This window comes from Syngnathus leptorhynchus, chromosome 4, assembly GCF_054491065.1.
Source record: "Syngnathus leptorhynchus isolate UIUO chromosome 4, UIUO_Slep, whole genome shotgun sequence".
Classification (NCBI taxonomy): Eukaryota; Metazoa; Chordata; class Actinopteri; order Syngnathiformes; family Syngnathidae; genus Syngnathus; species Syngnathus leptorhynchus.
The window spans coordinates 16,021,704-16,043,871 of NC_141198.1; the positions used below are offsets into that span (position 1 = coordinate 16,021,704).

The following is a 22,168-nucleotide window of genomic DNA, read 5'->3' on the forward strand; positions in this document are numbered from 1 at the left end:
TCCTGATTCTAAACCTTTTTGGAGAAATAATTACATTCCAAATGATAAGCCATAAATTCACAAAAACATATATATATATATATAGAGAGAGAGAGAGAGAGTAAGTATATATATTTACAAACAAGCTGTTGTCGTACTAAATATTGTCGAGTTTAGAGTCACTTTCTAAAATAGAAGCCGTCTTTAGCCATGTTCGGTAACGGACGGAAAGATGTCATAGCGCAGGGGGAAATTTTTTTTTCAAAAAAAATGAGTTACAATACTGCGAGTTGTAAAATTGCCCAGATTATGGCAAAATATCACAAGAAAAACAAACAGGTAATTTAGGGAGTATAAAATTGTGATTTTTAACAGAGCAGTGTTTTTTTTTTTTTTTTTACTTTTGTTTTCCTCATAACACTTTTTTTTTTTTATTGTTACACCAAAAAATCTGACTTAATTTGACTTTATTTCCTCTGGGAAGATGCTCATATAATTACTTTTTTTTCTTCTCTGACATTTTCCCTCGACAATTGCAAGTCTTGTCTAAACAAAACGACACAGCTTATTGATAATATAATTTTTCTTGTATAATTTCACAATATATGTTGTAACATTATGACTCTTGTCGAAAAAAAGTTGAACTTTATTCCAGTAAAATTGTAACATTTCTCTTAAAAAAGTCTAATACGCAACTGCAAAAGTAGGATTTTTTTTTTGTCCAAGTGGAATTCCAACATTTTCTTAACAATTTGTATCACATATAAATCCAGACATTCTAATTGAATGTAATAATAACATGTTAGCTAACGTGGCTAAAATGCTAAGAAAATCCACCATTTTGAATTTCACTTTCACCACAACACCCTTCAACTACAGCAACGAAATAAAATGTAGACAACTTTCAGCATCTTGTTCTGAGCGCATGCTCCACTCCAACTTCCTGTTGCATGCCAGATGCACCAATTATCTTTTTAGAATTCTTTTCTAGAAAATTTCAACTCACTTTATATTGTTGACTTTTATTTTTCTGAAGAATATCACCAGTGACTTTGTATAGCAAAGAATAACAAGCTACCCCAATCGGGAAGCAATTTGAGCATGTATTCCATATCTGCTTGTGTTTTTTGGGACCACCCAAGCAAGTCATCAGTGGTCTTTAAAAAAGATGAAAGGAACATGAACATTTCCCTCATGATTGTGCGACATGTGACCGGATGTCGTGATTGATTATATTGTTTCTTGGAATCTTTTCCCCAAACAAAAGTGTTGATTGTCTTTTCAGATGACAGGCGGTTTGCTTTATTCTTTCTCGTAATAGATGTCACGGGTACGAGACGCCAGCTGGAAGGTCTTGGTGTCAGCTCACGAGGAATGTTTGCCGGAAAGAATGCCTTTGAGGGAAATAATCTTGGATTAACTCGGAAAAGGCCAAATTCAAATGTCAGTCAAAAAATAATGAGTTACCTCCATGGGTAAAAGTGCAAGGTTTGTTTTCTTTTGCTCTTTTTATTCAATTCTGGGATTGAAAACAAAATTGTCCTCATCTAATGAGTGTCAGTCTTGATAATTTGCCTCAAAGATATTCTTGGCATTTTTTTTTTTTAAGAGGACACATGAATGTTTGGTCACAATAACAGAATCTCTGACGATTGTAATCCAGGAAACGAGACTTTTTTGTGTGTTATATAATCAATTGTGGAAAAAGGTGATGAAATGGGGAAATAGCAAGAAATCGGACGCAAATACATCTCATCAATCCATGCGATCAATTTGCCACGTGTCTGTAGATAAGTAACACGGAAGCAACTTTATTGACAGTTTATTTCTTGTACTTTTTTTGCTCTGTTTGCATGGCTAACTTGATGAGGCTTACGTACAACGTCATTTATGAATCCCACTAGAGATCCAGGCAAGACACTCCCCTGTTTGGCTGCTACGTCCTCCACGCACATGACAAATACACAAAGTCATCAATGGTTGTTTTGACCAAAATGTCGGTATATTTAAATGTCTTATTATGCTCTATGATTAATATGTGCCTGCAAATTCATGTCATCGATACCTCCCCATATGTATGTACAATAAAAAGATGTCCATTCTTTCTTCCAAATGAACCAAACAATGCATTTTCTTTTTTCAAAGATGATGTCAAATATTCCAAAAAAACATACGAGGGTTGAAAATGTGCTCGTTTCATGATCCATTGATCCATCCTGCTGATCATTTCACCTATTTGTCATCTACCAATAAGTCAGGATTTTTTTTTTTTCTCTTGATATTGATGGCTCATTCTGCAAGAAAAAAAATCATTTGCCTTAGCCAAGATGCTATCTGGCTCTTGTAGCGAAGAAGCTAATAGCACCGACAAGGACTGGGGGATTAGGCTCTGGCTCACACGCTAAAGAATACAAGTGCTCCAGAAAATAAAATTCAAGTTGATGAATGTATGTCCTATTTTTTTTTTTTTTTTCATTTCAACTTTCTCTCATTGAACCCAATGTACCTCATGAAGTGTCCTGTGACGTCACGTGTGATGTCAGCACGCGCACCTCCTCCAGAGGGAGACCTCCTGAGTGGCTCCTATGGCGCTACCGCCGCCGTTGTGCTCGGCCAAAGGTGTGCTCTGCTCCATCCTCTTCATCACCATGTCCAACAAGGTCTGTACCGCTTTGTCCACACCCATGCCCGTCACAGCGCTCGTCTCAAAATACGGGATGCTTGGGGGTGAGGGGGGGGGGGGGTTTACAAATTTGCATCACTTCAAAATGAAAATTTGATCTATCATCACAATGCCCGAATATGGTTCTCTAGCACCTCTTGTGGTTAGTTTAAGTAATATTCTTCACTAGTTTTTTGTTTTCCCAGATAAGAAATCTCATTCAGTCGTGGAAAAACGTTAACAGGCTACGAGTGAGGCAAAAGTGTCAACAACAGAATTCTTCTGGTACTTCCTTATCTTCATCTCGATGAAATGAAATAAAAGCTCAAACATAAAGTATATGACTTAAGGTATATCAATCGAAGTTGAGTTAAAGACAACACTACGTGTTTACAGGACTGACCCATATCTGTCGGCCAGATCTCGTGCCTGCCTGGCGTTCACGTCTCGGATGCTCCGGAGGTCGGCCTTGGTGCCCACCAGGACCACGTCGGGACTGTCGCAGTATGCGTTAGCCTGGAGTTGACCTGAGGAGAGCAACGTTTGTCAGCAACAGAAAGCAGGGCAAAGTTATAGTTAAAAAAAAAAACGTTTGATTCTAAATGAACCACGTTGGTAGTAGTAGCACATACTCATCCAGTTCCTGACATTGAGGAAGCTTTGGTGATTGGTCAGGTCAAACATGAGCAAGAATCCCATGGCATCTCGGAAGAAGGCCGTCGTGAGGCTGCGAAACCTGAAAGGACGTTTTTTTTTGTGTTTGAAATACATATTCCTCATCAGTTTTTATTTCCTCCCTACATTGTGACATTACGGATTCATATGTACAGGTACCTTTCTTGTCCGGCCGTGTCCCACAGTTGAAGGTGGACTCTGAAGTTCTTCTCTGTTGCCCCATCGGAATTAGTCCCTGTGTACATCTGATGGGGGTTGTTGGAAAAAATATATATATTTTACACTTAATGACAAGAGTTGATGTTAGTTCAAAGTAAACAGAGCAAAAAAAAATCAAACATCTATGAAATGAACTTTCTCAAACGCGGCGGAGATGACGCCTGCACTCACCAGGCGTTTTTCCCGAAAGTCGATCCCCACCGTGGTGGCGAATTTGCGGTTGAACTTGTTGTCGGTGTACCTGTACAAGAAAGTGGTCTTGCCTACGCCCGAGTCGCCGAGTGCCAGCAGCTTGATGAGATAGTCGTAGTCCCACTCGGCCATGGTGCCGCTCAGCCTACCATGCAAAGAAAAAGAAAATGTGTGTGTGTGTGTTTGATGTCTTAATGCTCCGATCAGACCGGGACGAGCACATGACTCGGGCTGAGCTCCGCATGAGCAGTCAAGGGGGTCATTGCTTCTCCTGTTTTGGGAGACAGAACCCCTTGTACGGATCGCACATTGGCAATTCCTGGTGAGCCCGTAAACACGGCGTGTCCGATGAAATTTGGCTGAGATGCCCGAGAGGCAAATGTAAACAGAGCAGAGTGTTGTTGCCTCACGGCCTCTCCGCCGATGAAAGGTCACGCTTTCTCAAACGAGCCACCGTAGCCAATTAGCAGGAGAAGAAAGTTTGCAGCGATACCGCCAAAGTGATAATAAAATGTAAGGTGAGAAAAGCATATCGTACTTTCCACATGAATTAAGTAAAATTGTTGTCTTGAGATCTGAAAGATCCATTTCATACCTTGTTTATTTCATTTTTTTTTTTTTTAGTCCTACCTCATTCTTAATCTGTTCCCTTCTCAGACGTCAGACAAAAGTAGATGAAGATAATTCCTCTAACACTTATTGTTGTCGTCTGCTTTGACAGAGTTCAAAGGGTCAAATTGTAACCGGAAAATGGCCACCCACGCCTGTTCAGTTATTGAAAATTTGGAGTGGCGTGTCATCAACTGTGGCCGCTCTGTATTTACTACCAAAAAAAAAATAAAAAATTGCCACAGGCTGCACTCAGATGCAAACTCGGCATTTGCACCAATTTAAGAACTCTTTTGAGCAATCTTAATTCTTGGGTAATAAGAAGAACTAAAGATCTTACCAGCAAGTCTGGATGTAGCTCCTGGGTCCATCTGACCCGGCGACTTGATGCTCACGCCGCAGTCGTGGCGTGTTCCCCAAACCTCCCTTCCATGTGATTTGAGGGTGGAGCAACTTGGGTTGCACGGGCATTTTCTTCTGCAAGGGGAAAAAAAAGAAAAAAAAAGAAAAGACAGAGAATTACAGAACCTGACAGCACTAAAGTGTGATGATCACCATCAAACAGGAAATGAAACATATTGGAATATTCACCCATCAAAGTATTCAATACTAATGACGGAAAATAATTTTAGATGACTTCCATAGATAAGAAAAATGAATTCATTTTACTTTATGACAGTGAATGTCAATAAAGCTAAAAACACAGAGTCCAAACACTCTCTTTATTTATATATATGAATGAAAATAAATATCTAAAAGGAAAAATTTGTGCGAAATAGCAAAAACTTTAGGGAACCAATAGAATACGTGCTAAAAGAACCATTGACTTGCCTGTTTATGTCTGAGAACAATGCATCAGGAATTTGGGTCAGAATGCATCACGTGAACCTAAGCTGACTCGTAAAAAACAAAACAAAAAAAAAAGTCACATTGAACTTGAGCTTGGGTGGGTGAAAAATACGCAAATTAGAAATCCAGGAAAACTGCTGAAATGAGTTCAGGACCGCCATGTTGACTTAATTCACGACCTTGTGACAATATGGTGACAAAGAACTACTTTGAGGAGCTTTTTTTGTGGCTTTTTTTTCCCAAAGGAGAGCTCTGTGTCCATCCCGTGGCACCTATATGCGTATTTAAAACATTTTGGGGCGGGTGGCAGTAAAAATAACACGCAAGTTTTCATGGCAGTGCGTGCTCCCCTTTCACTGTGCAGTACTTGGGAGCTTCTCTAAACGGGCTTAAAATAATTCAACAAACTGTTGGCCTGGCTTTTCCTTCCGCCGCTTTTCTTCTCTTTGGCTTCATTCTTGAGCTTTCCGGAAAGGCCCGGGATCTTTAGAACCGGTCGGCGCCCCTCCCACTCTCTCATCAGTTCTGTTTGAATGTTGTCCGGTAACTGGGAAAAGACCCGAGGATCCACGTTTGAGGGGAATGGATGCGTGGCGGTGAGGTGGGCGTCGTATGAGCATGTGCTACTGCTGGTTGCCGTGACGGGTTGAGACGCTTCCGCTGGGAGAGAAGAGGTGCTCTGTGCGGGTCCGGCCCGAGGCGATGCCGCGTCACGGCTGCTTGGGCGCTTTGCGTCGTTGTCTGGAGCGAGCAAAGGCGTATCGCCGATTGAGCCGAGATGATCAACACCGCTTCCGCAGTCAATCTAAAAGGAAGTCATATTGAAAGATACATTTATTATATTCTCACCATTACGTATACATTTAATTGACCCCAAAATTACAAAGAATTATAATATATGAAAATAGATCATTTATACATGATCTAAATAAATTTACATTTGAATAAAAAAAATATTTTTTATGAGATGTAGTGAATAAATTCAGATTTTTCATTTAAATACGCTATTTATATATTACAAATGAATTATTTTAGCACTCAAAAAGTATGTCAATTGAAAATATTAGCACACAATACAATAACTGCTCATCTATTTGTTGGATCGGTGAATCTCAGCACAGTTGATTTCATCATCATCAGTAGCAGCAATCTCAGCAATGCTAGAAATTCTACTTGAATGCGCTACCTGGCTTCGAGTTGGGTTGTTCGGGGAGGCGCTGGGTGCGAAAAAGGAAGCAATGGAGCCTCTGGCGCAGGCGGCAGGCGCTTGGCTCTGCAAGTTGCTGAAACCCACGTTGATGAGGGTCAGGTGGAATGGCGCCGCCGTGTCCACCATTTTGGAGAAGAGCTTCATGGCCAAGGACAGCAGCTGGGCCGGGGCGTCGTCGCCGCTGGCTAAGATAGATATTGTAGTTAAAGAAGAGCAAAGCAAAGTTGGATCGGCATCAAACCGTCCGACGAGCCACACTCACTACAATTGGTCGGGAAAGACACGTTTATCACCGGCTTACCCGAGATGATCTTATGCCCTGTGTGGTTGGGGATGGGACACTGGCGGCTCTCCCGACTGTGCCACTTGTTACTCGCTGAGAATTTCCGAACAGAGAGACGCAAGGTTTGCGGCTGTCTGCCGTCCTTGCGCATCCTGGATTCCAAATAAATGTTTCAACTAAGATACAAATATTTAAATGTGACACATCTCAGCACAAATATATTTCTTTAGGGGTTCATTTGACCAATAGAAAGACCCTGACCTCTCCACCAGGCTGCTGAGAAGCTGTTGAATCTTCTCCGTCACTTCTTTCACACTTGACATTTTCTTAAAAGAGTCTTCATCGCTGAGAGACTAAAATCAGGTCATTAGCATTGACGCGGCATAGCAAAGCCATGAGGCGTTCCACCGATACCTGAGGGGCTCCGGTAGGGTTGACGGGAGAGTCGTCTGCGCCGAGGGACAGATTTTTCAGACGTGTCGCGCACGCAGAGCCCAATTCTTTTTCCAACTCAGTTAGCGGGAAGATCTGAAGGTCTCTGACGCTGACTAATCCAAGTGCTTGGAGCCTTTTGGCCGTTTGATGTCCAACCCCTTTAAGATGCACAACAGGGTAGGAATTAAGGTCATAAGCCCCCAAACAACACACACACACACTTACCTGGTATTTCACGCAGGCCGCTCAGGCCGCTCACAATGTCGTCGACATTTTCCGGCAGCAGTGTGGTTTGCTGGTTGGGCTTAAAAGTGCCCGACACCAGTTTGGCCAACAGCTTGCTGGTGGCCACACCAGCGCAGCCGGTGAGGCCCAATCGAGCGCGGATGGCTTCCCTCAACTCAGCGGCGATGTGCGACCCTAACGCCAACTCTGGGTGAATGCTGGCTTTAGCCTTCGCAGCTTCACCTGTGCATCAAAAAGTATCACATTTTAGAAATTTAAATACACTAACACTAAAACTGTAAATATACCACGAACAATAAGCAGCAATATTAGGGTTAGTTCATTTCACAAGCTGTTTCTGGGCTTACTTGAAGTGCTGTAGACGTGGCCCATAAAGGAGAACTCGGGTGTATGTGCCAGCTGTTTTGCTATCATCTCTGTGATGTCCACAAAGTTCTCGTCAAAGCCAAGCCTCTCTACCAATGGACAGAAGGACAGCAGCAGATCTTGTAGGGAAAAGCAAAGCAATGAGAAACATGAAGCAGAGAAATTATTCAGGGGTTATAAATTCATCTGTTGAAAACAACCTAATGAAGTTTGTCATCCAACTACTGTTCACGTGTGGCCCACCTGTCACTTGATAGGACATTTCTCTGTAGTGGGTCAGGTCTTCTCCTTTCACCAGCACCAACTGAGGACACTTCTGCTTAGCGTCGGTAACAGACATTAGCTTGGTGACACCCTGCTGCCTCGCCACGTAATTGGACGTGACGATGATGTACTTCTGTTGGATACCTGATGGGATCACAAAGATATTAAGGAGGTTGTTGTCCAAAAGTAACTTTTGAATAGATTGTACTGAAATGTTGGAGTGCTTGAGAAATGTTTAAATAAATCGTTTGTGAAATGCCTCGTTCCCAAAATGTGTCAGAGAGCAACACCTTATGAATTTTGCCTGATTTCCATAATTGGAGAGTCTTCACCATATTTTTTGAATGAAATCATCTGTAAGCTATTTATACACTGGTGATAACACATAGCCTAATATGTCTCTTTTAAACCAAACATAATATTTGTGATCTTAGTGGTAAAAGAAAGGTTACCTAGAGGAACATCTCTCAATGCTGGATTTCGGATCATTTCCACCTGAGCATAGAAGCAATCCAGGTCAAAATGCAAAATTATTCTGTGTGCAGGTGTTGGCTTCATACTGAGGCTCGATCCTGAAATTGCCAGAAAATGTCATACACACTTCAGCATTAAGTTAGTATCGAAAATTCAGTAGTTATATTACGTTACCAGAAGCTCGAGGGGTTGTTGGCAAATCCTTCAAAGGTTGCTTCCACTCGATTTCATCCTCTTCCATCTCGTCCTCCTTGCTTTCCATAGCAAAGATTGTGGTGTAAAAGTTACAAATATAATCGATGTTTTTGCTAGCTGTCAACAGGGGAAGGTAACATACCACAAAGCAAGTCGGCATTCAGCAACGCCGCGCTCGCAAACAGCGCCATCTTTCGACAGTATGTCTTCACTACAAGGCAATTGACAAAACTCACCTGAAACTTGATGAGAAATTGAAACAGTAGAGCACAACACTTGGTGGTATGTCGATTTAGAAGCGTTTGGACGACAACATATTTGATTTAAAAACATTTTATACCACCGGCCAACGCGTCCCGGCTGCTATATAAGTCAACCTGACCGCAACCTGGGCCCCGGACAATAGCGGTAACTTCTCGGTCGAGTGTTCGAGCAGCGAGCGATGTTCCCGGCTTCTGAGCTCTTCGCCCGGGTACCATGTCCTTTCCCGAAGCGCTCCTGCAAACGCCCCTACTGTTGGTACAAACATACCGAGGACGGGCGACGTTTGTTTGGGTACTCCTTGCCGTCATTTTGGTCGTTACAACCAGACCCAACAGGTGAGGAACAAACGTGCGTTAACGTTAGCTCTAGGCGCTAATTGACTGACTTCAAACGACGTGGTTATTTAAAAAAAATAAACTTAAGTCAATTATTCGTAAGAAAAGGAGTAGGCCGTCTAATTGTATATTTATTGAACTTGCATAAGGACAACCTCATTGAATCGGTTAGCAAGCTAAAGTTCAATTTGGGAGGTTTCCTTAAGTGTTTGTATGTGTCTTTCTATAAAACTTCGATTTGGTTTGGAAAATTGTAATTACTTTAATAAACATCCATTGATAAAGTTTTGTCAACTAAGAAATTGGGAATACAATGTCACAAGTTGACTGGAAAAGCCCGCCGTTGAATGAGGGAACATGGACCACATAAGAATTGTCAAAATTCGCAATTAGGGGGTAAAGGCATAATTAGGCAGTACCTAAGAAGTTCGCAAACATTGGTTTAGTTTTGCGATATTAGGGACAAGTTTTAGTTGGTGAAGTGTGCAGTGAACCACATCAAAAGCAGCATTGGCAGAATTAAAAAAAAAAAAAATAAAGCATTTTGTCCCCTTTGTCAAAAATGTGCAGCCCTGCATACAAACCAGTCTCTTTTTTTTAAATGTACTTTAGAAAAACAGCGTGAGTATATTTGCCATCTCTGATTGCTGTGCTACAGGTGCCCAAAATGACATTCAGTCGCAAGTTGCAGACTACACCAAAAATCAGCCATTCCAAGAGCTGGAGTGCATCAACAAGAAGATCGAAATGGCCAAGTATGAAGTAGAGCAGGAGCGAAGGAGGTTGTCGTGCTACCGCGCGGCAGAAGTCGTCACCCTCACCGAGGCAAAAGGCAAAAATTCAAATAGCTGTAGGTATGTTCGTCGTATGAGTATCAAAGCAACCTCCACCCAATCCACAAAGTACGTGCTTGACAAGTCCAAGCCGAGGACCGACTTGGAATACGACCCTATGTCCAACTTCACAGCTGAATTTGGGTCATACAAGTCCATTAATAAGGCATTGAAAGGAATGAGCACACATCTGGGTGATGTCAAAAAGCCAGTCAGCCATCAGGTGGCGCCGTACCACTCTCCGTCCCCTGGGATACAAGATGACAATGAGGACGATGATGACACCCTGATACCGGACATACTGGCCTTGCCTGTCAGGAATTTATCTCAAACTTGCTGTGATCCTGATACTCACTTAAAATCAGTCCAGGAGGTTGGTACCATTTATCCACAAGCCCTCCATGCACAGTTTTTAGTATTTATATATTTTCTTTCATTGAAAATTTGATTATACTAAAATACACTCAATTCTTCATACTGTTGCTGTTTGAATTTCAGCCCACATTGCATCACAGCCCATTTTTTTTGGGCCTGGAATGAGAGTTGAATGAGATGAGAGTGGCTTTAAAAGCTCTTGAATGCTCTTACGTTTAGCATCCTCTGCCCTCCAGAAAGCCTGCATCAAGGACCTGGAAACTTCTGCTACAAATGTGATTGACCTGACTGAGTGTGTGGAAGAGAGTCCCGATCCCAAAGCTAGTATATCGGACAAGAGCAACCAGCGGTTGTGTGTGGAGGTTCCAAATGATTTGTCAGCGGTGCGGCAAACCACTGAGTGCCAGCCACCCAAGAAGAGTGGTCAGGAATCAAGCTGCGCTCAAATTGACAGCCACCAGGTGTCAGCAGAGGCCTCCCCTCTCGAGGAGCCTTTGTCAGAAAAAGCAGCCAATGAAGAGGTCATCGTCATCGATTCCAGCTCTGACGAGGATGACGAAGCGACGGACGCGGAGCTGTCGGACAGCGACCCTATGGAGGAGTGCTACCGCATCTTCCTGGAGGCAAACAACCAGGAATGTGCTGGCCAGCAGCAGCCAGATGTGCCTGTAAGTTTGCTTCAAGAGTCAAGTTCAGCCTAGAGATCGAATTGTAAATACATTTGCTCTTGCTCATCTTCACCATTTGAGTGATTTAAATAGCTTGACAATTCATCCAGAAACTATACATTTCATTGTGCGTGTTTGGCCAACTTAAAGCTCAACCTATGATGAGTTACTGCGTGATTGTCTGGGCGTGAGCCGTGACTGACAGCAGCAACTGCATTTGGCTGCTTGTCTTTTACCGCTCTCCAGGTGTTAAATATCTGAAAACTCCACTGTGATATTAGCTTTCCTTTTGTTTTTGCCAGATGGAAACAAACGAGTCGGCTAAACCCAACAATCCTGACCTTCGGGCCTTCCAAGCCCAAGAATCGCCACCAAAGAAGAGGATCGCGCACGAGTTCAGAGATGCGGAGGTTTTGCCGTACACGCGTTCACCTTTTTTGTTTTTGTGCTTGCTTTGAAGATTTCTCTCAAACCAAGTTAAATGGGAAACATCTGTTGATCCGACAGGTTGCAGCGGTGAAAAGAAGGCCACAGCCTAAGGTTCTGGTTCCACTACGAGAACCAGTGAAACCATCCCCGGCCTCTCAGCCTGTCGCCTGTGTGCCCAAGACTCAACAGATCCAGCAGAAGGTGGCCATTTTGACAGCCGACGTGAAAGGAGCGCAAGCGTTCCTCTCGTCCGCCGCTCAAAGGAAGCAAGAGAGATTGCTCGTAGCCACTTCTTCTTCTTCAACGCCTCCAGCAGCGACCGCCAGCATGTCGCCCGCTCCTCAACAGAAAGGTAAATGTTGCATTGACTTTATGATTACTACAGAGCCCTATTTGGCAATTTGAAAATATCCAAGTATCAGCAAATCCTTTCTCATTATAATAAATGGAAATGCCATAAATCACTTTCACCCGCCTTCAACATACGCCCTTAAAGATCAAACGTCAATTCACCTTTTTAAGAGAATTGTTTTTCAGAGCGGCGTCCTTCCTTAAAGACAAAATAAATAGCTTTGAGGAAGTAATAGACAAATTTGGGTGGACAGAACAAATGACCAGAATCCATCATTCCGCCAACGACGTGCGACCTAATTTCATATGTGTCTCCTTCGCAGCGTGTGTCAACAACATACCTCCAGCCTCCGCCATCATCAACGTGGGCGTCAACTTGCATCTGATCCTCCCTCAGGGCACCTTGTCTCTCAACTCCACCTCCAACACCGTCACCTCCGTCCTGACCCCCATCACTCAAGTGCACCTCGGCTCTGACAAAACCACGAGCCTTTCGGCGCCAACGCATCGTTCCACCGCACCGATGCTCATCCCGGCCATTGCGCAGAGACGCTACCATTCTTCCGCCGCGGCGGCGCTTCCAACCGCCGCCAGTGAGACGACCGGCCAAGTCTCTGTTAAGGTACGTGCTTTTTTTTTTTTTTTTTCTCTCGCTGTGTCTGTAAATTGAATGGTTAAAAACAAAAGCACTGAAAATGAAAATTGCAATTTCCTGTGAAAAGCCAGGAGCAGCCCCCAAACGAAAAGCAAAGCAGCAGCAGCCCGAGGCGGCCAAAGACAAAGTGCCCCATGACGTCCGACAGTGTTACGTCACAAAGTTCACCGAGGTGTTCCTCGACACCTCCGCCGACGTCGACGAGGCCTTCAAAAAGGTGATCTTTTTTTGCTGGCGGGAAATTTGACACTCCACGACCGAACGGTTTTGTCCCGTTAATGATCGCTAGGCCCTCGCCGAGGAGAAAACGGTGTACAATCGCAGCGTCAACAAACTCAAGTATCTCAGCATCGCTGTGAATGCACTGAAGAGGTTGAAAAAGCAGAATTCAGCCACTTCCAGAGGTGAGAGGATTATTTGTCAACCGTAAAGATAACTTCTCCCGACTGTGGCTTTTATATTTTGCTGACTTAGACGAAATAGTCAACGGCAAAAGCTCAAAAGGAAATATTCCACTCAACCGAAAGCAGCTCAAAGGAAAGGGTGAGAGTGACTCTACGGTGCGTGGAATTAGGTTCGCACCGCGCTTCTTCCGTCAACGCAAATGTTCTTTTCCCTCTCAGACGATGACTCTTTATTTGAGATTTTGAGGGATTACATTCTGAGCGAGGAGCAGCTGATTGAGACCAACTATCCTATTCAGCACCCCGAGAAACCCGGCTACGCTATCCTTTTGGCAAACCAGAGGAAGGCCCACAACGACCGTAAGCTCCCAGACGTACCGCCTGTTGTAACCGCTAGAGGTCGCACTTGAGCTACATCGCATCTTCTCGACTGCGCTTCTCTTGAGTAGCCTCGAAGAGGATTTGTTGTCGGTGCGGAGCCACATACTCTGTGAACAAAGAGGGCAAGCACACCCGGATGGAAGAGTGCAACTATCACTATGGGAAAGGAGTGGAGAAGAGAGGTAGACGAGGACTGTGGGGGACATTTGGGGACACTCACTTTTGGTTGAATTATCTGTCTCTAATTATAAGGTGTTTATTTGGGGGAAAAACTTCTTTGACAATCTAAAATGTTTCGTTGCTGTGCGTAACGGCCACAGTGCCAGGCGGGGTGGAGACTCGCTATAGCTGCTGTCAGAGAGTCATGGGAGCACCCGGTTGCCAGATCTTTAAGGTGAGACACTCTGATGCAGGTGGAAGTACAAGCCCAAACATGTCAGGTAATGCAACCGAAATATCTGGTTTGTGATCAAAGAACCAGTCAAATAAAATAGGTGAGACACCTATCGACAAGACTCGTTGGCCATCTTTTGTTACTTTTGTCTTTCATTTGCGACAGTTGCACGTGCACGATTTCCTCTCCATGGATGGATTTATGACAACCTTCCCCCAACGTCCTGTAAATGGCTGCTTCCCGGGAATCTATGCGCTGGACTGTGAAATGGTGACATTTTCATATATATATATATTAAAACATGTTCACTTCAACTTAATAGAGAGGGGTTATTTTTTGGAACACAGAATGGTTTGTGCTCATCTGCCTCTTTTGTTGTCAGTGTTACACCATTCACGGCCTGGAGCTGTCACGAGTGACTGTGGTGAACTCAAACCTCCAAGTGGTCTATGACACGTTTGTCAAGCCACGCAACGAGGTCATCGACTACAACACCAGGTAAGCAGCTTGTAATAGAAAACCACCGGGAGTACGGACGTGGCAATTTGTGCAGGTTTTCGGGCATCAGCGAGGAGGACATGAAGGACAACCAAATGTCTCTGGCCGAGGCGCAGAAGACATTGTTGAGTTTCATCAGTGCCGACACCATTCTGATTGGGCACGGCCTGGAAACTGATCTCTGTGCCCTGAAGGTGATGCTGGGATGCTTTTATTTATTTAAAAAAAAATATATATTATTACGGTCTTTTTTTTGTGCAGGGACTAAGCAAATTCATTAGTAGAATAATGTATGACGTTTTATTGAAGGCACAAAATGAGGCCTTTTTTTATTTTTTATTTTTTATTTTTATTTTTTTATTAATGATCTGTGAAGAATCATTTGACTGCCATGATTTAGTGCTGCTGGCAAAAAATGAGAAGGATGCATGAGCACGAAACTAAGGGCAAGGAAGCAGTGGAAGTTCTTAAAAATTAGATTTTTATTTATTTTATTTTTTTTGGCTGCTTGGGTTCTTGGTTGACAATCGCAGTTTGTGCCAAATATTCTGAAATGTATGTGTTTAAAAAAAAAAAGCATTCACATTTCACTTTTAAATGATAGCCTATCATAGGATGATCCTGAAATTTTACCTGAAAGCCCAGGAACCTCAAATCTTCTGCGAGTAGTGTATATGAGAGGTTCAACCACCAAAGATGGACACTTCAGGGCAGTGTGTTGCTCTCTTCCCACTTGTAGTTGATCCACAACACGGTGGTAGACACTGCAGTGGTCTTCCCCCATCGCCTGGGCCCTCCACACAGGCTGAGCCTCAGCAGCCTCACAGCAGAACACCTGACCAGGATTATCCAAGAGAGCGGTGGGTCTCTCCTGGATCAAACCGCTATCGCGTATTTCCCGTCATATTGGTCACAATAAAAGTATCATTTGGGGGGGGGACAAAACGACATCTTGCGTAAGGCTAAAACCTGGTTTCTCCTAGTGTGCGGCCACGACACAGCAGAAGATGCCGCCGCCTGCATGGAGCTTATGTTGCTGAAGGGGAAAGATGGCAAAGTGAAAAAATGATGGAAATCACACAACACCTCACCACATTGTTTAAAAAAAAAATTTGCTTTATTGAGTCATGCTTATATTTATTTTGTTAATTTTCTTATTTCTGTGTTCATACACTGAAATTGGACTTAGTAACTAAGAATTAAAACATGCCTGAAGTAGGGTAGGAATTGAGTTTCATTGTCGAAATAAAAACAATGACATCATTTTTATTTTGTTTTCATTTTGAGTCAGCCAATGAACTGCCAGCTTTGACTGAGCCTCAGGTGGTCTGAATAAAAAAAAAAAAAAAAATGGCCACGCCTGTATCTTTTGTGATTGGTTCCAGACTCTGCACATCAGGTATTAAGTTTTGATTTCAAGCATATTAAAATTTGTTCCAATGACACGAGTCAATTCTACATTTTCACCCCACAACATTAGGAACACGTGTCTTGGCGTTTGTTGCCACCGTCTGTCACATAAGCCAGAAATTTTCATTCGGTTCGGCTGAGTGATGACTCATAACTTGTAAAGACAAAGTATCACCATCGTTGGACCAGACATATGTTTGTAATATTTTGTCACTTTTTTTTTTTCCTCTCCAGCTTTTGCGTTCCACAACCTACATCTGATGTTGCGCCCCAGTGAGTCGAAAACACACCAAGTCATTTCCCCGAATTCTGCTGTTTCCGTTACTCAGCTTTCTTCTTTGTCTGCCTTTTCCGGCCGCAGCACCGGCGCAGGCAACACCGGCACATTTGGACAAAGAGGAGCAAGGCTAGCAGGACTACGCCAAGCAGGAACCCAGCCACGTCCAGGCTGTGGTACTGGTACCAGGTGAGCTCGTGGGCTTGTACCCTGAGGTGCTTGGCGCCCTTATGTCGCATGGAGAACTCGATCCAAAACACAGCCTCGTCCAGGGCGCTCATGGGTCGGTCGTGGTGGATGACGGACAGACGCATGGCGTTCTCCTTGTACCTTGTAGACATGGAAACACAAGTATGGTACAAAAGTGACTTTTTTTTCAAATGCGTTCAAAGTAAACTGTAAAAACGTACGACTTGTCATCGATGACTCTCCTGATGGCGCGGCTGAGGTCTTCGGATGACATAAAGTTGAAGTCCACGGTGATGGCGACGCCTTTGGTCGTCATGTGCACCATGTTGTCGGGCTGGTCAGCAAACATGGGAATGCCCACCATGGGCACACCGTGGTAGATAGCCTCGTAAATGCCGTTGGTGCCGCCGTGAGTGATGAAAGCTCTCGTCTTGGGATGACCTGGATGAGTGCAGGGTTGACTTTGAATGACTTGCCTCTAGGCGCAGAGGAGAAATGGTGGCTACCAACCCAACAGGTCATTCTGAGGGATCCAATCGTACAATCTTGTGTTAGGGCCCAAAGTAGATGGTTTTTCTCCGCTATAACGCCAAAGAACCTGCAAAGCAGAGTTAAAAGGCACTTGATCGCAAATTGTAGACCAATTTTTTTTTTTTTAATAAGAATCATCTTCATTTATTATGCAGGTGTACATATCGAGGTCAATCCAACCTTTTGGGGGATCTGAGCAAGGCCTGAAGCGATCATGTCGGCTTTCTCGCTGCTGACGTTCTTGACCATGGATCCCAGAGTGAAGACTACAATGCCGTCGTCGCCTGAACTCTGCACAAACTCTTCCATGTCCTGAATAGGAGAAAACCAAACGGCAACGCCTCAAAAGGTTAAACACACTTTGAATCTATCCGCTGTTACGTATTTGCTGTTTCCCGTGCTCGTGCTAACAAGTTAAGCAACTTCTTTTAGACAAAAGTAGTCCTTTGCCATCATTTTGAACATGGCATGTGTGTGTGCGTGAAGGGGGGGCAGTTACTGTGAATCTAGAACAGACTCAAAAAAAAAATATCTATTCATTTACCTTGGGTAAAGGTTTGGCGGGCCTGCAGTGGATCCCGCCAACAAACTTGAAGTTGGGCATGAAAGGACGAGGATAGTCGAAATCCCAGTAAGATCTTATCAGCCAGAAGTCTGCCCTGCCCATTAATTCGCAGCCACTGGTGGGTTTGCCTGTCAAGAAAGACAAAAATGTCCATTCAGTTGATTTGACTTTTTTTTTTTTGTCGTAACGTCACTCACCTTTGAACTCCGTATAGTATTTATCCACTCCTGACCAAAGGGTTAATTCAACCATGACATCATTTAAGGCATAGAAGAGGAAATTCCACATTCTCTCAGAGAAGCTCATCTTGTCGGTCAGTTTACTCATGATGGCGGGCACGAAAGACGGCGGGGCTGGCATCTGGCCGCAGTAGCGTTCCATGTTGTACACCATGGAGAAGCGCAAGGAGTAGATCAGCGGGATGTCCAGTATCTCGGCGACCAGTTCGCTGCCCGCGTAGATGGGGTCCGCCAGGAGCAGATCGTACTTGCCCTCCTTCAGCTTATTCATGATCTGGTCCGACTTCACCACGCTGTCTAAATACTTCAGCGCGTATTCCAGATCCTGCTTCATCATGGTCAGGAATTTAGCGTAGATCTCAAAGTAGTTCATGTAGTCAATCTCGTAAATGGAGAACTTGAGGAAATCCTCCATGAAGCTCTCCAGTTCCTCCAACGAGACCGAGACGTTGAAAGGCAGGTAGTGGAAGCTGGACTTCTCGCTGGCCTTCATGAAAAGCGAAGCGCTGGGAAGCATGACGGTCACGTGGTGCCCGCGCTCCACCAGCGCCTCCAGAACCGGCTTCATGTTGATCCAGTGGCTGGCCTCGGTATACCACACCAAGATCCGGCCGCCCTCGGCGCCGGCCGCTGCGCCGAGGAGTAGAAGTAGGGCGCAAAGCGGGACTTTCTCGCCCGCCATTGTCGCAGCGGCGTGTGGTCCCCGGCGTGACCCGCAAAAGCTTTTTAAACTCGGCCGCTCGTAGAAAATGAATCATTAACTCGACAAAATTGAACTCTGCCTTGCAGTTGGACTCATAACAAGGGCTTACAGGTCAAAGGTGAGCGCTTTGAAAGTTTCTGACTGGTCAGCTCAAGCATCTCTCGACAGCACCAAAACACGAGTCTACGGAACGAACGACACGTTTGGCTTCAGCCACACCGGCGACGGAATAAATAATAAACACAAGATCTCCAGCAAGGCTGGAAAAATTCCTCGTTCGTAACTTAAAAGCGCAGTTATCTTAATTAAGTTAATTATTAATTAAAAGGACGTTGGAGCGCCATCCACAATTGCGTATGTGTCAAAGGGAAGCATAAATCACTGAAACTCCAGCAAGTAATCAAACTTTGACAGCCATGTGCATGAAATGTTTTTGGCCTGTAACCACACCAAAAATAAAGATTCCATTTTTTTTTTTCATTTTCCCGCTTCCTGTTCAAATATAAAGTATGTGTCCGTGAAACTGTTGTTTTCATCAGGATGCAAAAAAAGGTGACATGCACCCCCCCCATATTGAAAACTAAAATGCAATATATATTTTTTTTCAGTCCTCTTCATATTTATTCTATATAAAATCCTATGGTGTTATGCCACAACTAAAATGAATGAATTGCTCAGCCTTAGTTCCGATGTTCGTAGGCAGCTGATTTGAGAGCGCCGCAGAGGTCGGTGTGAATGAGTGAGGGAGGGGCCGCTCCGAGCTTGAGGCGGCGATGGTCCGGCCTTCGACAGCCGCTCTTGTTTTTTACTGGAAAATGTCACCTCAAGGCTTCTTAAAGCTTCTTCTGTCCTCCCCCTCATTAACATTGTAGATTTTGTTTTTAGCGCTCCATTCAGGAGCGTGTGGAAAAAACAATACGCATTTGAATATCGTAATCCCACCCCGTTTTGCTGGGAATAAGGAATGAGTCTCGCTGCAAATAGCCAGAAAGACTCAAATGTTTCAAACAAAAATGTTCTTAAACATGACATGTATTACTCCTGTGCCAAAACATTCCTTTTGTCCAAATGAAGTTCCTCACTTCACTGGAACATAGTTCCTCTGCACCGTGATGCGCCAAGAAGGCGGCAAAGCAATCAATGTTTTTTTTTTTTTTTTCCCCCCTTTTAATTCACTTCAACATAGTTCCTTGGCCAAAATAATTCTTTTTATTGTTTATACATAGAGAGAATGTCAACTTTTAAATGGACTTTGAAATTTTCCTTGACATTCCTCCCCTGGTTGCCGGACCGAGGGGTTACAGCGTCTTGCTTTTTGAAGTAGACATTTGCATAATCAGATTAGGACGTGTGATTGTCAGCCGCCTCCGCCATCACGGGGTGCTCCAGAGGAAAGAGGGTCTTGTCCAGCCTAACAATGGACCACCACTCCTACCCGAGCCAGCCCACCCTCACCCCCCTCAGCAATCCTGCACCTGCATCCCACCCAGCCGCCCGATTTTGCGGGCCAGAGGAGGAAGAAGGAGGGCATCGGGAGTGAGGGAGGGGAGCGGGGGCTCGGGGGGGTGAGCTGGGACATTTAAACTCAGTGAGTGTGAATTGGCTTTGAGCGGATAAAGAGCTCAGGGGCCTATCGGCCGGCGCCCAAAAACTCCAGAAATTCTTTTCTCTGCCGAGAGAGCGAGGGAGGGGGGGCTGCCCGTACTGATCTGGCTCATTGCGATAACGGATTCGGGCGGCGTGCGCGACGGTGATAAGGAATAGCGCTCTCAATAGACGATTACCCGCACGCACGCTTGGGAGAGAATAGTCAATCAGGCAGCTCGGTGGAGGCGACCCAGACACGTTTTGGTTATTTCCACTTTTGCCGTTTCCCCTAATGCTGTAAATGACAAGCATTGGCGTCATGTTTCAAAAGCTTGTTCAAAACTGGTCGAAATTGTCCATCATAGTTAAAAATGTAAATATATTGCAAACTATCCTCCCCAAAAATGTTTTCATATCATTTGAATGTCTGACTATACCCTCAAAATAAATTGGCGAATGCTCTCCATGATTTCCACTAATAACCCAGGCTAAACTTCCATCCTCTTGTTTTTTTAAAATTGTTTTATTATTATTGTTCACGATGTGCTAAACTGCTACTTGTCGTGCAGTTTGCCGCTACCAGAGCTATTGCGTGTGTGACAAAATGTTTCGGCTCGCAATTTAAAGACGATAAATTGACAAACGGGACAACGCCTATGTTAAAAAATCCGACACACGAGCAGTAAGACCAATTTAGTCCTTTAAGTTCCAACAAATGGCTACGTGATTAACTGCGCTAAGCAAAACCTTGCTTGCAAATGTGTCATCTTGCCCTGCTGCCTAGCTTAGCATTGTACGCCATTAGCTCATCTCACCATGAATGTCTAAAGACGCACAAGGCGGCCATGATTTGCGAGTCAGCTGTCAGATTTCACAAGCCCGGCCGGTGTGTCCAGCTGCCCTCTGCTCCCTTTAACACGCCATTAGCGCTGCTTTAATAGCGCTAACTGTTTACTTTCGGGCTCAGTCGTCGGCGGCTGCCTTTTTAGAGGGCCTCAATGGACCACCGCCACCGTTTACGACCGCACCCGGGAGAACCGATGCAAGACTTGCGTCGGAGTCACTTTGAGTCATTCATTCAACAAGCTGTCGATTCTTGTCGTTGTCCCACAAAATAACTTGACATTTATACCATTTGATGATTTGTTAATCATGAGTAAAATTCTATTCAAAACTAAAATAAAATCTTAATACTACGTAAAATTCTAAATGAAAATTTGAAAATTGTTTATTTCATAGTTAGGACACATTTAAGGCAATATTGAACAATGATGTTTGCAATATTCTTGTTACAAACCTTAGCGACCAAAATAAAAAAAAAATCACCTGTTTCATTTATCGGCACAAAATTTGCTGGACAGGAAGTCGGCCATTTTATTTTCAAGCACCCATTTTTGACTTCAGCAATACAGCAATGCCCCATTTATCTTGCAGGGTCACAGGAGGGTTAAATACTTGGTAACCGGGGGCCACTGAGGCTTTAAAGTGGGCCGTCCTTTCTGCACGTTTGCTGAACTGGACAGCGCTTGACTCTTGGGTGACTTTTGGGGTCAAACGTTAAGCTGCCTCCATTCAGGCCTGTGGTCAGTGGTCAGCTTTGTGCTCGTCACATTGTGCTGGACTTACTGGCCGTGTTAAGCGCAAACAAAAGCAGCCGGTGGATACTCTTCATTTTAGCTTAGCTGTAGCATTCATGTCCTGTCATGAATGATTTTATTTGATCATTTTTAGTCGTAGTATCGTTTTTAGCAGTAGGTGTATTTTTTGATCATATAAAATCAATCAAATCAATTATTATTATTTTATTATTATACAGTAGATCATGGCTTAATTCGAGACCCCCAAAATAGAATTCAGTCTCCCTACACAAAGTCCAAGCCAACCCCACCTCCTTCCCAATTTCATACAAAAAAAAAAAAACCCAGCTAAACGCTAATGCTTGCAAACGTTAGCTGCAGGCACTGCCTTAAGAAATCCTGGGGAAAAAATTCTTCATTAACAAAAAGTTTATTCAATAAATAGTTCAAATAAATAATATTTCTTTTACAAGCAACAACAGAAATCAATTCCACGAAGAGCTATCGGAGGCTAATTACGTGAATTAGCGTCACGACCTACAAAAAATACATCAATCTTTGGCGAGATGAGTTGCAAACTGTACAAAAACGAGTCATCTTCAAGAAAAAGAACAACAGTGCAATCTCGTCAGTCGAGGTGGAAAAAAAGATAGAAAAGTGCTTTTTTTGGGGGGGGGGGGGGGTTCGCGGAAATAAATGTCTTTTTGTAGACGAGTCGCTCCCTTTTTTGTAGACAAATACCGTACCTAACGAGTCATACATCCATGCACAATACAAACACAATGCTGCTCATGTGCAGTCCTCACAAAGGTCAGACCCGGGGGGGGGTCTGCAAGTCCATGATC

The 22,168-nt window shown here is 43.9% G+C and overlaps 4 protein-coding genes across 6 annotated transcripts; 1 reads left to right on the forward strand and 3 right to left on the reverse strand.

The window, feature by feature from the left end:
- Nucleotides 1-53: 53 nt before the first annotated feature.
- On the reverse strand, nucleotides 54-5,311 carry LOC147058473 (ras-related protein Rab-27B-like). 3 transcript variants are annotated; one of them, XM_085909079.1, is made up of 8 exons: nucleotides 5,168-5,311; nucleotides 4,677-4,813; nucleotides 3,707-3,872; nucleotides 3,476-3,561; nucleotides 3,274-3,377; nucleotides 3,045-3,168; nucleotides 2,486-2,699; nucleotides 54-1,373 (listed from the first exon to the last, which is right to left on the reverse strand). In XM_085909079.1, the coding sequence occupies exons 2-7, from the start codon at nucleotides 4,805-4,807 to the stop codon at nucleotides 2,519-2,521; spliced, it is 792 nt and encodes a 263-aa protein (XP_085765205.1). In that variant the 5' UTR covers nucleotides 4,808-4,813; nucleotides 5,168-5,311; the 3' UTR covers nucleotides 54-1,373; nucleotides 2,486-2,518. The 3 variants fall into 3 exon arrangements, with proteins under 3 accessions (XP_085765205.1, XP_085765204.1, XP_085765203.1); XM_085909078.1 differs by having other exon boundaries at nucleotides 54-2,273; XM_085909077.1 differs by having other exon boundaries at nucleotides 54-2,699.
- On the reverse strand, nucleotides 5,168-9,250 carry poli (polymerase (DNA directed) iota). Its single transcript, XM_085909073.1, has 11 exons — nucleotides 8,999-9,250; nucleotides 8,638-8,900; nucleotides 8,442-8,561; nucleotides 7,969-8,133; nucleotides 7,707-7,844; nucleotides 7,339-7,581; nucleotides 7,093-7,271; nucleotides 6,940-7,031; nucleotides 6,697-6,830; nucleotides 6,372-6,580; nucleotides 5,168-5,990 (listed from the first exon to the last, which is right to left on the reverse strand). Exons 2-11 carry the CDS (start codon nucleotides 8,816-8,818, stop codon nucleotides 5,565-5,567), a joined length of 1,887 nt encoding a protein of 628 aa, XP_085765199.1. The 5' UTR covers nucleotides 8,819-8,900; nucleotides 8,999-9,250; the 3' UTR covers nucleotides 5,168-5,564.
- On the forward strand, nucleotides 8,895-15,590 carry LOC147058475 (uncharacterized). The gene is made up of 17 exons (XM_085909072.1): nucleotides 8,895-9,257; nucleotides 9,916-10,463; nucleotides 10,702-11,133; nucleotides 11,436-11,543; nucleotides 11,641-11,914; nucleotides 12,237-12,535; nucleotides 12,636-12,785; nucleotides 12,858-12,972; nucleotides 13,043-13,111; nucleotides 13,192-13,332; nucleotides 13,422-13,535; nucleotides 13,674-13,747; nucleotides 13,913-14,017; nucleotides 14,130-14,245; nucleotides 14,301-14,439; nucleotides 14,985-15,105; nucleotides 15,229-15,590. Exons 1-17 carry the CDS (start codon nucleotides 9,101-9,103, stop codon nucleotides 15,312-15,314), a joined length of 3,048 nt encoding a protein of 1,015 aa, XP_085765198.1. The 5' UTR covers nucleotides 8,895-9,100; the 3' UTR covers nucleotides 15,315-15,590.
- Nucleotides 15,492-18,149, reverse strand: LOC147058476 (UDP-glucuronosyltransferase 2C1-like). Its single transcript, XM_085909075.1, has 6 exons — nucleotides 17,415-18,149; nucleotides 17,197-17,345; nucleotides 16,833-16,964; nucleotides 16,632-16,719; nucleotides 16,343-16,562; nucleotides 15,492-16,262 (listed from the first exon to the last, which is right to left on the reverse strand). Exons 1-6 carry the CDS (start codon nucleotides 18,136-18,138, stop codon nucleotides 15,977-15,979), a joined length of 1,599 nt encoding a protein of 532 aa, XP_085765201.1. The 5' UTR covers nucleotides 18,139-18,149; the 3' UTR covers nucleotides 15,492-15,976.
- Between the last annotated feature and the right edge of the window lie 4,019 nt (nucleotides 18,150-22,168).

Bases quoted from the DNA above. Each gene is read 5' to 3' on its own strand.
- LOC147058475 (XM_085909072.1), top strand. From the start codon at position 9,101: ATGTTCCCGGCTTCTGAGCTCTTCGCCCGGGTACCATGTCCTTTCCCG. The intron at 11,134-11,435 runs GTAAGTTTGCTT...TGTTTTTGCCAG, and splicing joins AGCAGCAGCCAGATGTGCCT to ATGGAAACAAACGAGTCGGC. The intron at 15,106-15,228 runs GTGGGTCTCTCC...GGTTTCTCCTAG, and splicing joins CAGGATTATCCAAGAGAGCG to TGTGCGGCCACGACACAGCA.
- LOC147058476 (XM_085909075.1), bottom strand. From the start codon at position 18,138: ATGGCGGGCGAGAAAGTCCCGCTTTGCGCCCTACTTCTACTCCTCGGC. The intron at 16,563-16,631 runs GTTGGTAGCCAC...GCACTCATCCAG, and splicing joins CCCTCAGAATGACCTGTTGG to GTCATCCCAAGACGAGAGCT. The intron at 16,263-16,342 runs GTACGTTTTTAC...CATGTCTACAAG, and splicing joins AGAGTCATCGATGACAAGTC to GTACAAGGAGAACGCCATGC.
- poli (XM_085909073.1), bottom strand. From the start codon at position 8,818: ATGCCGACTTGCTTTGTGGTATGTTACCTTCCCCTGTTGACAGCTAGC. The intron at 8,562-8,637 runs GTAACGTAATAT...TGGCAATTTCAG, and splicing joins AACAACCCCTCGAGCTTCTG to GATCGAGCCTCAGTATGAAG. The intron at 7,582-7,706 runs GTAAGCCCAGAA...TTTGATGCACAG, and splicing joins CCACGTCTACAGCACTTCAA to GTGAAGCTGCGAAGGCTAAA.
- LOC147058473 (XM_085909079.1), bottom strand. From the start codon at position 4,807: ATGCCCGTGCAACCCAAGTTGCTCCACCCTCAAATCACATGGAAGGGA. The intron at 3,378-3,475 runs GTACCTGTACAT...ACGTCCTTTCAG, and splicing joins GACACGGCCGGACAAGAAAG to GTTTCGCAGCCTCACGACGG. The intron at 3,169-3,273 runs GTATGTGCTACT...TGCTCTCCTCAG, and splicing joins CAATGTCAGGAACTGGATGA to GTCAACTCCAGGCTAACGCA.